Raw genomic sequence first — 12951 nt, 5'->3', positions numbered from 1 at the left:
CCAGCCCCTGCCTGTCCCTGGCCTCCTCCCTGGGCCCAGCTCCATGAGTGAGCTCCAGAGCCAGGAGGTTCTGCCTCCCATCCTGCTGGGGCCCCCACTCTACCCCACCTCTCAGCCAGCCACATCTGCCGCCTGAAAGGGCTGGAGTCCATGCCGGCCCGGTGTTGGCATGAGCCACTCGACTCCAGTTAGAGCCATGAATAGCTGGCCTGTTCCGGGCGATGTTAGGGGATATTATACACGCCGCCACGGGGTTTGCAGGAATTTTGGCTGCCCCGGCCCAAGTCAAGCAGCAGCCGCTGCCAGCATGGGAGAGCCAGCCAGCCAGGCCTCCTCTGGGCCTTATTCCTGGGCTTCGAGCACAGAAGGTTTTGTCCCTCCAAGCCGGTCTGACCGGTTTCTCAGAGGGGTGGGCTTGGGGGCCCAGCAGGCCGATGGCCTCCCCTTCCTCCCATTTCATCTCACATTCCTGCCCTTCTCTTTGTCCATTGTAAGCCCTGGTCCCCCCCACCCCCACCCCCCAGATCTGGAGCTGGGCAGGGTCTCTCCTTTCCTTACGTTTCTCTTGTTCCTTTGCAGGGGCAGCCGGGACCCGAGGGCAGCCCAGGGGCCAAAGGTTACCCTGGCAGGCAGGTGCAGTATATGGCTTCTGGAAGCTCTGTGGCCGTGGTGGTGTGGAGCTGGCCACGGGTGCCCCCAGGCAGAGGGAGGTGGCAGGCTGGGGGCCAAGCAGCTACACCTGCTGGGTGGGCCCTGAAGAAAGGGCTGTTCAAGGGGGCTGTACCGAGGAACCTTCTCTGAAGGCAACAGGGCAAGGATGCCAGGAAGAAACAGAAGAAAGAGGAGTTCTGGGGCTCTGGGGGTGGGGCTCCAGGGGCTCCCCCTGAGCCACCTCCCTGGGACCCCGGGGTAGCTGGGGGCTCAGTTTGAAGACCACGAATGTAACCCCACTCCCATTCTACAGAAGGGGCAGCTGAGGGCCAAAGGAGACAGGACTTGCCCTGGGTTGTTGGCAGCAGGTAGCACGTCTCCATATGTCCTTGCCCCTCTGTCTTTTGTGTTTCAGGGGTTACCTGGACCTGTAGGAAACCCTGGCCCCAAAGGCAGCCGGGTAAGTGGGACTTGGCAAGCGCTACCCGGCTGGAGCCCGGGTGGGCATTAGCTGTCCCTCCAGTGGGCCTGGCGGGAGATCAGGGTTGCAGAGCCTCCACCCAGGGTCTGCTGGGGGGGTTGGGGTCGAGGCCTCCCACCTGAGCACTCCCTGGACCGCAGAGGGGCAGCAGGATGGCCATGTGGTAGGGAACCCTTAAGCCAGCTTGGTCCCCATGGCCAAGTAATTGGGCAGCAAAGGTCTGCTGGGGGCTCAGCCATGGTCTGGCTGCTATAATCAGGCATTCGCTTGCCGTGTCCCCCAGCACATCCCAAGCGCTAGGGAACTAAAGCCTGGGCCAGTTTGTCCGTCACTGGAAGCCTCAGAGGCCTCTCTCCTGTTCTCACCTGAGGACGGGGTGGACCACCCTTTTGGGAGGGCAGTGCTGCCCGATGGGTGAACATTGCCTGGGCCTGGAGGCTGAAGGAACATCTGCTCTCCCCCTCCATCAAGGCCCCTGGAACAAACCCTGAGTAGCTAGCAGCCTCAGTTTGCCCATCTTTTCAATGGGAGTGATGTCCATTCCTACCTCTGGCATGGTTATGGGGATACCAGGAATTTGGAAGCAAATAGTGCTGAGGAGGGGCCACCAGATGGGGCCTCCTGGGTGGGCTGTGGGGCAGCAGAGAAGGTTTGGGCGAAATGAATGGGGGTAAATGGAGTTTGGAAGACTAAGAAATGATCTGCTGGAATTCTCTCTTCTATATACAAGGAAACTGGGTTCATGGTGGGGATCCGACAGCTCCAGTTCCCACAGCATGCCTAAGGTGGGGATGGGATGAGGACCCAGGTATTTTGAGGGCTGGGCTCTCTGCCTCTCAAAGAACGCTCAGCAAGTGGGTCACACAGTCCTGCGTCAGGCCAGGTCAAGTGTGACGCGTCCTCCGCGCCTGAGCCAAAGCTATTTATGGCTGCAGTCTCCGCCCGAATCCCTGGAACTGATGGGCGGCTGTTAGGAGAGCGACTGGGAGCTGGGAAGTTCCCCAGGACATCATGATGGTGACGTTGATGTTGACGTTGATGTTGATGATGATGATGATGATGGGGTGGGGTGGGGGTGGTGAAAGGCAGCGCCCGAGGAGGCTCCTGTCCTAGGATGCTGGGCCTGCCTCCTTTCCTTTATCCAGCTGTTCCCACAAGCTATGGCCCCAGAGGGGCCTCCTGAGCCCAGGGAGAAGGTCTTCCCAGTTCAACCCCAGGTCTCTGATCTGCCAGGAGGACAGGAGGAGCGAGACAGGCTAATGACACCTGGGGCTGCTTGCAGCATGCCATGCTGTGGCATCCTGAGGCCACATGTGGGGAGATTGCTGGTCTGGCCCCAGCACACCCGTCTCCAGGGTCACAGGGTCCTGAGCAGCCTGGGTGAGCCGGGGCCACTCAGACTGCCCTCCCAACTCTGCCACCACCGGCCTCATGTTTATGAAGCAGGCAGAGCGCAGACTTGGGGGCAGGGTGACTGCCTTTGAGACCTGCTCTGCCATTAACCCGTCATGGGAGCTTGGGCACATCACTGGACCTCTCCAAGTCTGTCACCTGCAAATCTGGGATATAAACCCTTCTTGGAAGGATCGGTAAATGTCACTTGTTAAGATGATGCTGAGAAGGAGGCCCTATGACCTCTTGAACTTCTAGAGAAGGAGAAATGGTTGTGAGCCTGCGATGGTTGCTTGTTTGCGGGAGATAATGTAGCAAAGTGGTTAGGAGCCGGACTGGGAGTCAGATCACTTGGATTCAAATACCACATTCTGCTACATTCCAGCTGTGTGACCCTGGGCACATCACTTCACCTCTCTGGGCCTAAATGGTCTCACCTCTACAGGAGGCTAATAACTCCTACCTCCTGAGGGTGTGATGAGGGCGCAGTAAATGCACTAATGCTTGCAGAGCACTGAGAAGTGGGCCTGGCACATAGTTTGTGCTCAGTCAATGTTAGCTTTTGTTATAGGTCTGAGTAAGTCATTTCACAAACATCTAGAGAGTACGGTTAGGGATAGGCACCCTGGGCTAGGGCCCTGCTCTTGAGAAGCTCCCAGGCTAATGAGGCCATGAAATGTGGACACCACTAATGAAGATACAGAACAGGAAGTGGTAAATCTGTTAACTGAGGTGCGAATATGGCGCTGGGGTGGAGGGAGGAGGTGACTTCTGGTTTGGGGCGTCAGGGATGCTGGCCAGAGGAGAGAGCCTCAGAGCTGGGCTTGAAAGCGTTCGCTGTGCAGTCGTGGGGCTGAGAAGGGCCTGCCTGGCGGAGGGCACCGGGTGGATAAAGGCTGGAGGCGGAAAAGCTGGACTCCACCCCTCACTAGTTGTGCCGCTTTCTCTCCAGAACCGTAGTTTCCCTTGCCTAGTGAGGGGGAGGGTGGGCAGCCAGCAGGGTCCTCGGGAGGGTTGAGTACAGTGGCACACATGCTTGCGGGATGCCAGCGCGCCTGGGTGACAGCTGCTGTCACCACCGGACGCACTCAGGGGCCCAAGGGTGGAGTCGAGCCCCACGCCCGTGGGGGGCCTTCGAGGCCTAGAAGGAGGCCCTGCAGAAGCCGAGAGCGCCCGCCAGCGTCCCTGGGGGTGGGTAGGGCATGGCGCCACCCTAGCATCTAACCCGGCAGACAGCTTCCTTCCCGCAGGTCCCAGAGCCCCCGGCGCGGGGCAGGCCTCCCCCTGCGAGCGCCCGCGCCCTTCCCTGGCGTGAGGGTATGTGCCTTTGGACTACATCGTGGAAGCCAGCACCATGCAGTCCATGGGCATATACACTTGCCTCAAGGCCTATGTCATCGAGGAGCTGCCGGAGCCGCCAATGCCTCCAGCGAGGAAGAGGAGCCGGGCGCCAGAGGGCAGCGAGGGGGGCTGGGCCGGGCCGGGCCCGCCATACCCCGCCACTCGGCCCCTCTGACCTCCCCTCTGCTCTTTCCTAGGGCTACATTGGACTCCCAGGGCTCTTCGGCCTGCCAGGGTCCGATGGAGAGCGAGTGAGTATGCTTTCTTTGTTTACCTCCCACCCGGCCACCCCGTCTGCCAGGTGCCAGTCTGGAAAAGTCACGGAATGCCTCCTGGAGGAGGTGCCCCGGAGTTGGATAAAGGGACAAGTCAAGGCAAACGCCTTCCTGACACAGGGAACAGCATGTGCAAAGCCCAGGACATATGCTGACTTGGCGAGTTTAACAGCACGGTCAAAGCGCTGAGTGTGAGGCAGGAATGGGGCGAGACAGGCTGCGGGGGGCACCTGGGAGCAGTTATACGGCACTCAGGGGCCAAGGTCAGGAGAGGGACTCTGTTCTGAGACCGTGGGGAGCTACTGAAGGGCTTTCAGAAAGTGAGAAACGGGCTCATTTCCTATTTCCGATCAAGTGCCTACAAGCTACGGCCCGTGGGCCAGATCCCACCAGGCACCAGTTTTGTAGAGCTTTCCGGAACACACCACGCTCATCTGTTTATGTGTGTCTGTGGCTGCCTTTGCTCCCACAGGCCTCTGGACCTTCCTCTCTGTTCCCTCCCCGCCTGAGCCCGTGTTTGGGAACTCAATAATCTCATCAACAAGCTGGGTAAAGAGGATTTTAGGGAAACAGAAGGAGCATTTATCGAGTGTCTGCTGAATACCAGGGCACTGGGTGCTTTCCTTAGGAATCTCCCCAGCTCACGTCCACGCGGGCCCCGACTCTATAGCCTCTGAGGACCGCCCATCTGGTGTGCAGTTAACTGGAGCCTGCTGTGTTTGTGGACCAGACGCCAGGCCCTCTGTGACGTCCTCTTGTGGGTGAAAGAGGGGCTGGTTTGGGGCAACACTGCTTGTCTCCTGCTGGAATCCTGTCTTGACTTCTTCCCTGTTTCCCCCTACAGGGTCTACCCGGCATTCCTGGCAAGAGGGGCAAGATGGGTAGGCCGGTAAAGATTTTCCGTGTCTATTACGCAGATTCTATGGGTGAACCTGACCTCCCACTGGCCACGCGGCCCCATCCACCCGCGGCCTGGGCATTCTTCGCTTCTCTCTGCTCTGCCCTTGCTCTGCTTTGAGTGTGTGGGTGTGCGTGGGGGGCTGTCTGGGCCTTGTGTCCTGCTGCCAGAACACTGACTGGGGCTGGGGGCTCCCGTGGACGCTGGGCCCCTCTGGGATGCAGCTTCTCTGTGCATCCAGCAATTGCCCTGCAATGTAGTTCTGTGTCTGGGGGCGGGGCTTGTCTGGGTCATGAGTGTCCTCGCTGGGGGGCCTGCTCTAGACGGGGTCTAGACTGGGTATCTGCGCTCCTGTGTCAGAGAACACTCAGGCTCCGTGTTGTCCTGGTGTCACCTGTTTTACTCGTGTACACACAAGGTCAGAGAGCAGTGGGGTGTTGGGTAGACCCATGGGAGGCATGACCACAAGAGGGGCTGGGCAGGACCCCCGATGCACCAGGTCAGGCTGAAGGAGACCCAGGACTGTGACTGAGGCATCTTTCTTTCTGGCCCGGCCCATGCTGGTGGCTTAAGGCTCTCTGCTGCCGCCCTGCAGTTCAACTCCTAGGCCTGGAACCATCCTCAGCTCCGGGTCTGGGCGTCCCTTTGCTTGTGGTTGATGGAGAAGGGATGGCGGGGGAGGAGGTTAGACGGTGAGAGGCAGCTGGGAGGGAGCCAGGAGCACCCAGGGTGGCCCAGAGGGGGTTGTCTGTGATTCTAGGGTTGGCATGCGTGTTCATGGGCACCTTACCTGTTGTAGTCTAGGGATCTGGGTCCTCTGGGGGCCAAGTGGGGATTCAAAGAAAAGCAAGATCCAGGTCCTGGCCTCAAGGAGCTGACAGAGGGGGTACCTAGGACAGTCCGTGGCTGACAGCCCCCCTGTGCCTGAGGGCTGATATCTGACACTTAGATGTAGACAAGGAGCAGTACCTGATGCTTCTGGCTTCAAGGCAAGGACTTGCCCAAGGTCACACAGCAAATTGTGAGGGCTGGCTTGGCCTCTGGATCTCTTCCTCAAGCCAGGAGACCTTTGGCAAGGAAACTCATTCATTCATTCACTGAAGTTGAGTGTGTGCCATGGACCAGGCACCGTGCTTGGCGCTGAGCAGTGAACAAGACGACATTCCCATTCTCAGGGGCCGACAGACAGACAGACAGTGACTGAATGGGGGAACGGAGGGTGAGTGGTTGAACGTCAGGTGGTGCTGAGTGTTAAGATGGAGTAGGGTAGGGGGACCGTGAGTACTTGGGGTATAGGATGTTGGATAAGTTGGCCCAGGAAGTCCTCCTCTCTTCTTGAGAAACCTGAAAAAGGTGAGAATGGGAGCCATGTGGCTCTCTGGGGAAGAGCATTCCAGGTTGAGGGAACAGTGGGTGCAAAGGCCCTGGGGTAGGAGCGTTACTGGCTCTGAACTGCAGTTTTCCCATATGAAAAATGAGGATGATAGCTTCTAGCTCGTGGGGTCATTGTGCTTGGTAAGTAGTGAGAACTCAATATAATAGTGGCATTCACTGTTTCTATTTGTAGTTGTTTGGGTGGCCGAGGATCTCTCTGGTCTGTGTGACTTTGAGCCAGTGGCTTTACCTCTCTGGATCTGTTTTTCCAAAGTTTAAGTTGCAGAGTGGGAGCAGTTGACTTACTTAGAATATCTCAGTGGGGCCCTGTCCCATCACCCAGGCCTGCCTCCAATGCTACCCATGGGGGATTTGCTCAGACTCCATTCTGGGAGCCCCACAGAGGGCCTGGCATTGCCACTTTACAGATGAGGAGACTGAGGGTCAGGGGATGAATGACTTGGCCAAGGCCTTGTGCTTCTGAGAGCCAGAGCTGGGTTAGAATGTAGCAGCCCCTCTTGTCCCAGGGTGTGGCACTAGGGACAGCACTACAGCCAAAACAGACCAGAAAAAAAAAAGGCAACACTTACTGAGGCCCTTTTACCTTCATGGTATTTGAACCACATGTGGTTCTCCCATTGATTCTTTGAGGTAAGATTGATTATACCTATTTTCCACACGAGGAAACCGAGGCTTCAAAGCCATTTGCCCAGAGACCTTCTGAGGACTTGCCAGACTTCAACCCCCCTAACTTACAGCTCATTTCTGCTTCTTTGCTCCGTGCCTTGTGTCTTTAACTTCCTAAGATTCCACCCTGCCCTCCATGATGGGTGTTCCCTGGCAATGGGGTGTCAGGCGTGAGTGCGAGAAACCGACCCCGTTCTGCCAAACAGCCCCATGGCCACGCAATACCCCTGAGGGCTGTGAAAGTCTCCTTGACTCTGGTCCAGCCGACATGGCCAGCAAATGGGCAAGGTCTGCGTCGGATGTGATTTAATTTGTATGGAATATACTTCATATCACTGAGTCCCTAGGGCTTCGTCTGTGCCTTTGCCTGGCCGCCTAGTCTGCTGTGCCCTTGGCCCACACGCTGCTTGAGCAGACTTTAGGGTCATCCCCCTGTTATGTGCTCCTGAGCCCTTGATCTGCCTGATGGGGTTGGGGGCTCCTTGTGAATGGGTCTTCCTGTTGTCAAAGCTTTGGGCCAGGCGATTTCTAGGCACTGATTAACAAGAGGAAATGGCAGGAGAATGAGCTGAATTCCCTCATGCCAGATCCCAGCTGGCCTCATTTCTGGCAGGCCTGGTGACGATTTTGCTGGAGTCCATTTCTCTCCAGCAAGCAAAATCTTAGGCCCATGCACACGGCCTGCTCAGTGTCAGGCTGGGAAGGAAGGTGTGTGGGAGTCTTTTGCTGGTGGGAGCTGAGAAAGACAGCAGAGGTCAGAGCACATCAGAGCTGCAGGAACATTAGTGATGATGTGGCCCAACTTCCTCATCAGACAGATAAGCAGCCGTATCTTGGAGAGGCCAGTAACTTGCCCAAGGTCACACAGCACATGGGTGGCAGAATCAGGACTTGAACCGAGGACCCTTGCTTGTTCGTGCAGGGTGCTCTCCGCATCACCCGTCTCCTCTCTGTGCTCACATCTTCAGCCTCTGAAGGAAAACTTAGACCGCAGCTCTCATCTCACATCACCCGCTGGAAAGTGAAATGTGTTGTGGTTTCCTGAGGAGGGGACCAGATATAAGATGTTACAAAGTTGGCTGGAGTTGAAGGGGTTTCTCCCGGGCTATCCCAGCTTGTCTGGGGCACAGTGCGTGACACGCACAGCTGGGGACCGAGCCATGTCTTTCAGCCAAGGGTCTCTCATGGGGCCTAGGAAGACGCCGCAGCAAATCCTCTTGTCCGGCACCCTGTGGCTTCACTATCAAGCCCGCTGGAATGCCTGGCAAGACCAGCCCCTGCTCACAGCTTCTCTCATGGCCTCTGGCCAGGCCTGCCAAGGCTGGTCTTGTGTAGTGAGTCAGGCGGGCAGACCCTAAAGCTTAGAGCTGGAAAGGTCCAGCCTTGGCTCCAACTCCCTCGGTGTGTGGCTTCGGGATAACCGGGACTTGTCCGAGGCCACATGCCCATCCGGGTTGGGACAGGGCTTCTCACGTGGTTCAATTTTGACCTCAGGCTCTTTCCACTTCTCAGCCTGTGGGGAACAGGGAGCAAAGTGGTTTTCAAATGGGGAAACTGAGGACAAAGCAGATGAAGGTTCTTCTTGGTGGTGATGCTGTGAGCTAGGGCTGTGATCCCCAGGGTCCCAGACTTGAGCCGGAGCTGCCCCAGGTCTGCTGGCAACCCTGGAATCCTGCTCTCCCTGCCTCCGTCCTCCTTGCCCGCCGAGGTGACTATTTGTGGGTGGATTCCCAGGTGAATATCAGAAGGCAGGGTGAGAAGATGCTCAGCCTCGTGAGAAGAGGGTGTTGGATCTCAAGGGGTCTTTCCCTGTTGGCACACTCCGAGAGCACGCATCTTCTAGAAAAGAATACAGGCTGTTGTCAAGTGCAGTAGGAAGGATACAGGTCAAACCTGTGCAGGGACCTCCTGACTTTGGAGAAGGTAACCCTGTAAAGAGGCCTCCAAGGTCCTTCTGCAGACTCTTCCTAGAGGTTGTTACGGATTCCCACTGTTGGTACCGAACCAGCGTGTGATGACGCATTCGAGTTTACCAGAGGCTGGATTACAAACACCTCACCTCTTCCTCAGCCCAGGGGGAGCTGGGCAGGTGAGTCGTCAGGTGGGTGGGACAGGGCTGACCATCTTGCAGGCCGGGGGGCTGAGTCTTCAAGACGTAGCAGGACTTCTGATCCTGGAGGCTGCATGCATCCCTGCCCCTACATCCCACCTTCCGGAGCAGACCGTTGGGTAGACATTGGCTGCAGGCAGGGGTTAGATGAGAGGGCTCTCAGAGGCCCACTCAGCCTCCGGCATCCTGCTGCAGATGTGGTTATGAGGACCATTCCTTTTTTCCTCGTCTATTCCTCTGAATTGCTGTAGCCAAGAGAGAATGTGGAGTCTCGCCCTGGATCCTGGTTCTGTCTCCTCCTGGGCCTTGTTCTGCTCAAAGTACGAGGCATTCAGTTCCCCGGGGGGGCCCGACCTGGCAAAGTGGAGAAACCACGTGGCTGGGGCCCGGCAGGACGCCGAGCCCGTTCCTTGGGCCTCGGGCCAGCCTGCTGCAGCCAGGAGCTCAGGCCTGCACAGGAAGGTCCTGCTGCCGGCTGGACCGGGAGTACACGCCATGCACAGGCGGGCACGGCCAGACAGAGAGAAGCAGGCCGGGTGGAAGTGGTGGTGCATGTTCATCTCGGCGGCTGCCTCTCTGGGATCCAGAGGAGCAAGCGTCAGGGCCGAGGGCAAGTGTCAGAACTGGGATGTGTTGCCCAGGGGTGGAAGGATGCAGCAAGCTAGCAGCCTGATGGGGCCTTGGGCAGGTTCTGCGCCTCCAGAAGGAGGTGCTGAATGTCAGGAACACCTAGGGTCTTTCCATCCTAGACCATCTATGATTATTCCAATCATAGAACTTCCAGCTCTTTTAAAGCCCTTTTTTCCAACTAGTGTGTTCTTAATTACCCTAGAGGTCATCTGCTTGGCTTCTCCGAAGGAAGGGAGACAAGGTGGAGACGGGGATGAGGCCACTGAGCACGTACAAGCAGAGCCAGTCCTGAGCCTCAGTAATGCCGTTCCCTCGAGAGACCACAAGCTTGCTCTAGTCTGGTTGTGTATTCATGGTCCATTCGTAGCTAAGAGACTGGGCTCTGGAGTCAGACTGCCTGGGTTCAGATCCCAGTTCTGCTATTCCATAGCTGTGTGACTTCAGACAAGTTCCCTAACGTCTCTGGACCTCAGTTTCCTCATCTCTAAGATGGGACCAATAATAAGCCCTCTCTCATTGGGCTGTTAGAGTTTGCAGTTTCTGTCATTGCTGTCACCCCCCACCTCCACCCCGTCGTCACCCACTGGCTATACTCAGGCTGCATTTTGTCCACATAAGTGCCTCTCTTGGGGGTTTTGACCATTCTGATGGTCTCTCCCTTGCTTATGCCTCAGAGATGTGCCCTCACCTTGCTGCCTCCATGTGCTGCCAGGGACTTGCCTGGCATCCAGCATCTTGGTTCATTGTCTCAGCACCCCAGTTGTACAGCAGAGAAAACCGAGGCTTGGAGAGGCCTGTGGGTGGTAGAGCCAGGATTGTCACTGGGTTGCACTGGTTCTAAAGCCTCACAGGGGAAGCTGGGCCGGCAGCTGAGTCTGAGAGGAGTCCTTGAGCCAACCTGGAGTGGCCCTGACTGCAGACCTGTGGGTTTGAACCTGCCTGGTGGCTGCTAGGTATGATTATATTGGGCATCGCAGCCAGGATTGGTGCCTGGGGAATGCCGTCAGGATCTCTCTCTTCCTGGTGGCAGCGGGGCCGGGGGGCGGGCATTCCTGCACCTCAGGGAGCAGGCTCCTTCCTCCCAGGCCTTGTCCAGGGATTGGGCCAAGCTGAAGGATTCTTAGAGATCACACCCCCCCAGCCTGAGCAGGACAGAGGCCCAAGTGAGGGTCTGCCCGCAGTCACACAGTCAACCTGGAGGCGAGCCCGGGCGAGTCTCCAGACATTGAACTTGGAGAGCAGAGCATGGACTCCCCAAATTCTGCTGCTCGTAGGCCACGGGGAGTCAGCCAGGTGCCCGGCTAGACAGCATCCCCCTTGTCCCCTGAGGGTTGTCCTCTCGTGCCAAGCCCCCAAAGGCAGAGGCAGTCGTTCAATGCCTTCAGAAGCCTTCCCTGCCCACTGCTCACCCAGCTGATGTCTCCTGCCACAGGAGGTGAGAGGGCTCTCTACCTTACAGTATGCCTGAGAGGGGCTGGATTGGAATTTGCCAGGGGGACTCCAAGGATGTGGGAAGAGGCATCTTAGATACGGTCAGATGAGGCCCCACAAAAACTTGATCTGAAGGTGCATGCAATTGCACATGCACGCGCACACACACACACACACCCCTACCTCTGCCACTCTCTAAACCCAGTCAGGCACACACTGGAGCAGCTTCTGCGTGCCAGGATTTGCCCATGCTCAGCTCTGCCACAGACTCGCTTTTTGTCCTTGGTCAAGTGACATTCCTCTCTGTGAGCCTCAATTTCCCCATCTGTTAAATGGGACCAATAAATAACCTTTCCCTCAAGGGTGAATGTCAAAGGCAAGTAAAGTTTTGCATACAAAGTCACTGGCTTGGCCCAAATCTCTTTAATATGTCCTCGTTTCCTCCTTTGGGTGTCTGAATGAAGCCACGCCTCCTATACGATCCATATCAATGCCTGCCCTTCCGGTCCGTGAGGGCTTCCTGGCAGAGGTGGGATTTGAGGGGAATAGAATTCTGGCCAGGGCAAGACAAAGGCCTAGATGCACACACAGTTCAAGGTCTCTTTGCTCAGCCGATGTAGACTTTGTAATTGGTTTGGGTTTTGTTTTTAGCTTTGGTCTTTTTAGTTTAATCTACTTACTGGATTCCCCCAGTAGCGGTAGCGTTAGAAACCAGAAACAAATTATGCTCCATGAAGAATCTTTTCTGTTTGAACAGCTCAGGCATCCACTTGGTCAGAAAAACATGTGCTTTGTTTTTCATTAAATTTCCCTGGAAAAACAGTGATTTGAATTCAAGGAGGGGAGAACAGATTTCCCTGAATTCCAAGCTCGAGGACTTGCTTTTCCTTTTGAAGTAGAATGGAGTTGTTCCCCCTCCTCGGCCACCAGAAGCTTCCCCACAGCTGATGTTTTTCCAGCTGCCTGTGTCCCCAGAGAGCGTGGAGTGGGGTCACGGAGGGGGCGAGAGGGCCAGATCTGTCCGGGCCGGGCCTCCGGGCTTCTCTCAGCTGCCGAAACTCACCTGTGGCCGCGGTGCTGATGTCCCCCATCCATGTGACTCTGTATGACCTTGACACATACCCTTTCAGAGCCTCATCTTCTTTATCTGTAAAATGAGGATTGTGGGTCCACAGGGTAGCTTTTAAAGAGCACGTCACAAAAATGGCAGAAGGTCTGAGCTGGGAAATGCTGCAGAGGGCTTTCCTGCTTCGACCAATGGGGAAACTGAGGCCCACAGGGGAAGGAGTGACTCTTAAAACTCTCAGCAAGTCAGTGACTGGTCCAGGCCTAGACCCAGCTTCCTGACCCCAGACTCCATCAGTACGGGGTCTCAGCATGGGCGCTGGCATTTCCATGCCGGCGAGCTGGGTACTATTTTCTTTTCTGAGACTCTGAGGCCATGGGAAGAGGGCTCCCTGGCCATGGGCTCCTCCACAGTAGCTGGTCCTTGGGATGTTCTTTACGGGGAAAGTTTGTTGAGGGCCCGAGGTGACTCGGGACTCCACAGCCTGCCCAGATCCTGGAACCAGGGAGTGAGATGAGACTGCATGGATGTGTCCTGTGTCCCCTGGGAGTCTGGATCAAAGCCACCCGCTGGTATAAACACTAATCTGCAGATGTTTGCTCTCTCTCATGCCCT

General features: G+C 56.6%; 1 protein-coding gene across 3 annotated transcripts in view; it reads left to right on the top strand.

Moving 5' to 3' along the window:
• COL27A1 (collagen type XXVII alpha 1 chain) overlaps positions 1 to 12951 on the top strand; it is a 143902-nt gene that overhangs the window by 46655 nt on the left and 84296 nt on the right. For all 3 annotated transcript variants that reach the window (XR_009541517.1, XM_060154530.1, XM_060154529.1), the window contains exons 9-12: positions 580 to 633; positions 1067 to 1111; positions 4063 to 4116; positions 4985 to 5029. Coding sequence is in view for 2 of the 3 variants with exons in the window: in XM_060154530.1 (XP_060010513.1) it covers positions 580 to 633; positions 1067 to 1111; positions 4063 to 4116; positions 4985 to 5029 (198 nt within the window). In the remaining variant the exon portion in view is untranslated. The remainder of the gene's footprint in view (positions 1 to 579; positions 634 to 1066; positions 1112 to 4062; positions 4117 to 4984; positions 5030 to 12951) is intronic.

The sequence above is a fragment of the Lagenorhynchus albirostris genome, chromosome 7 (genome assembly GCF_949774975.1).
Source record: "Lagenorhynchus albirostris chromosome 7, mLagAlb1.1, whole genome shotgun sequence".
NCBI lineage: Eukaryota > Metazoa > Chordata > Mammalia > Artiodactyla > Delphinidae > Lagenorhynchus > Lagenorhynchus albirostris.
This window is presented reverse-complemented; position numbering and strand designations above follow the sequence as displayed.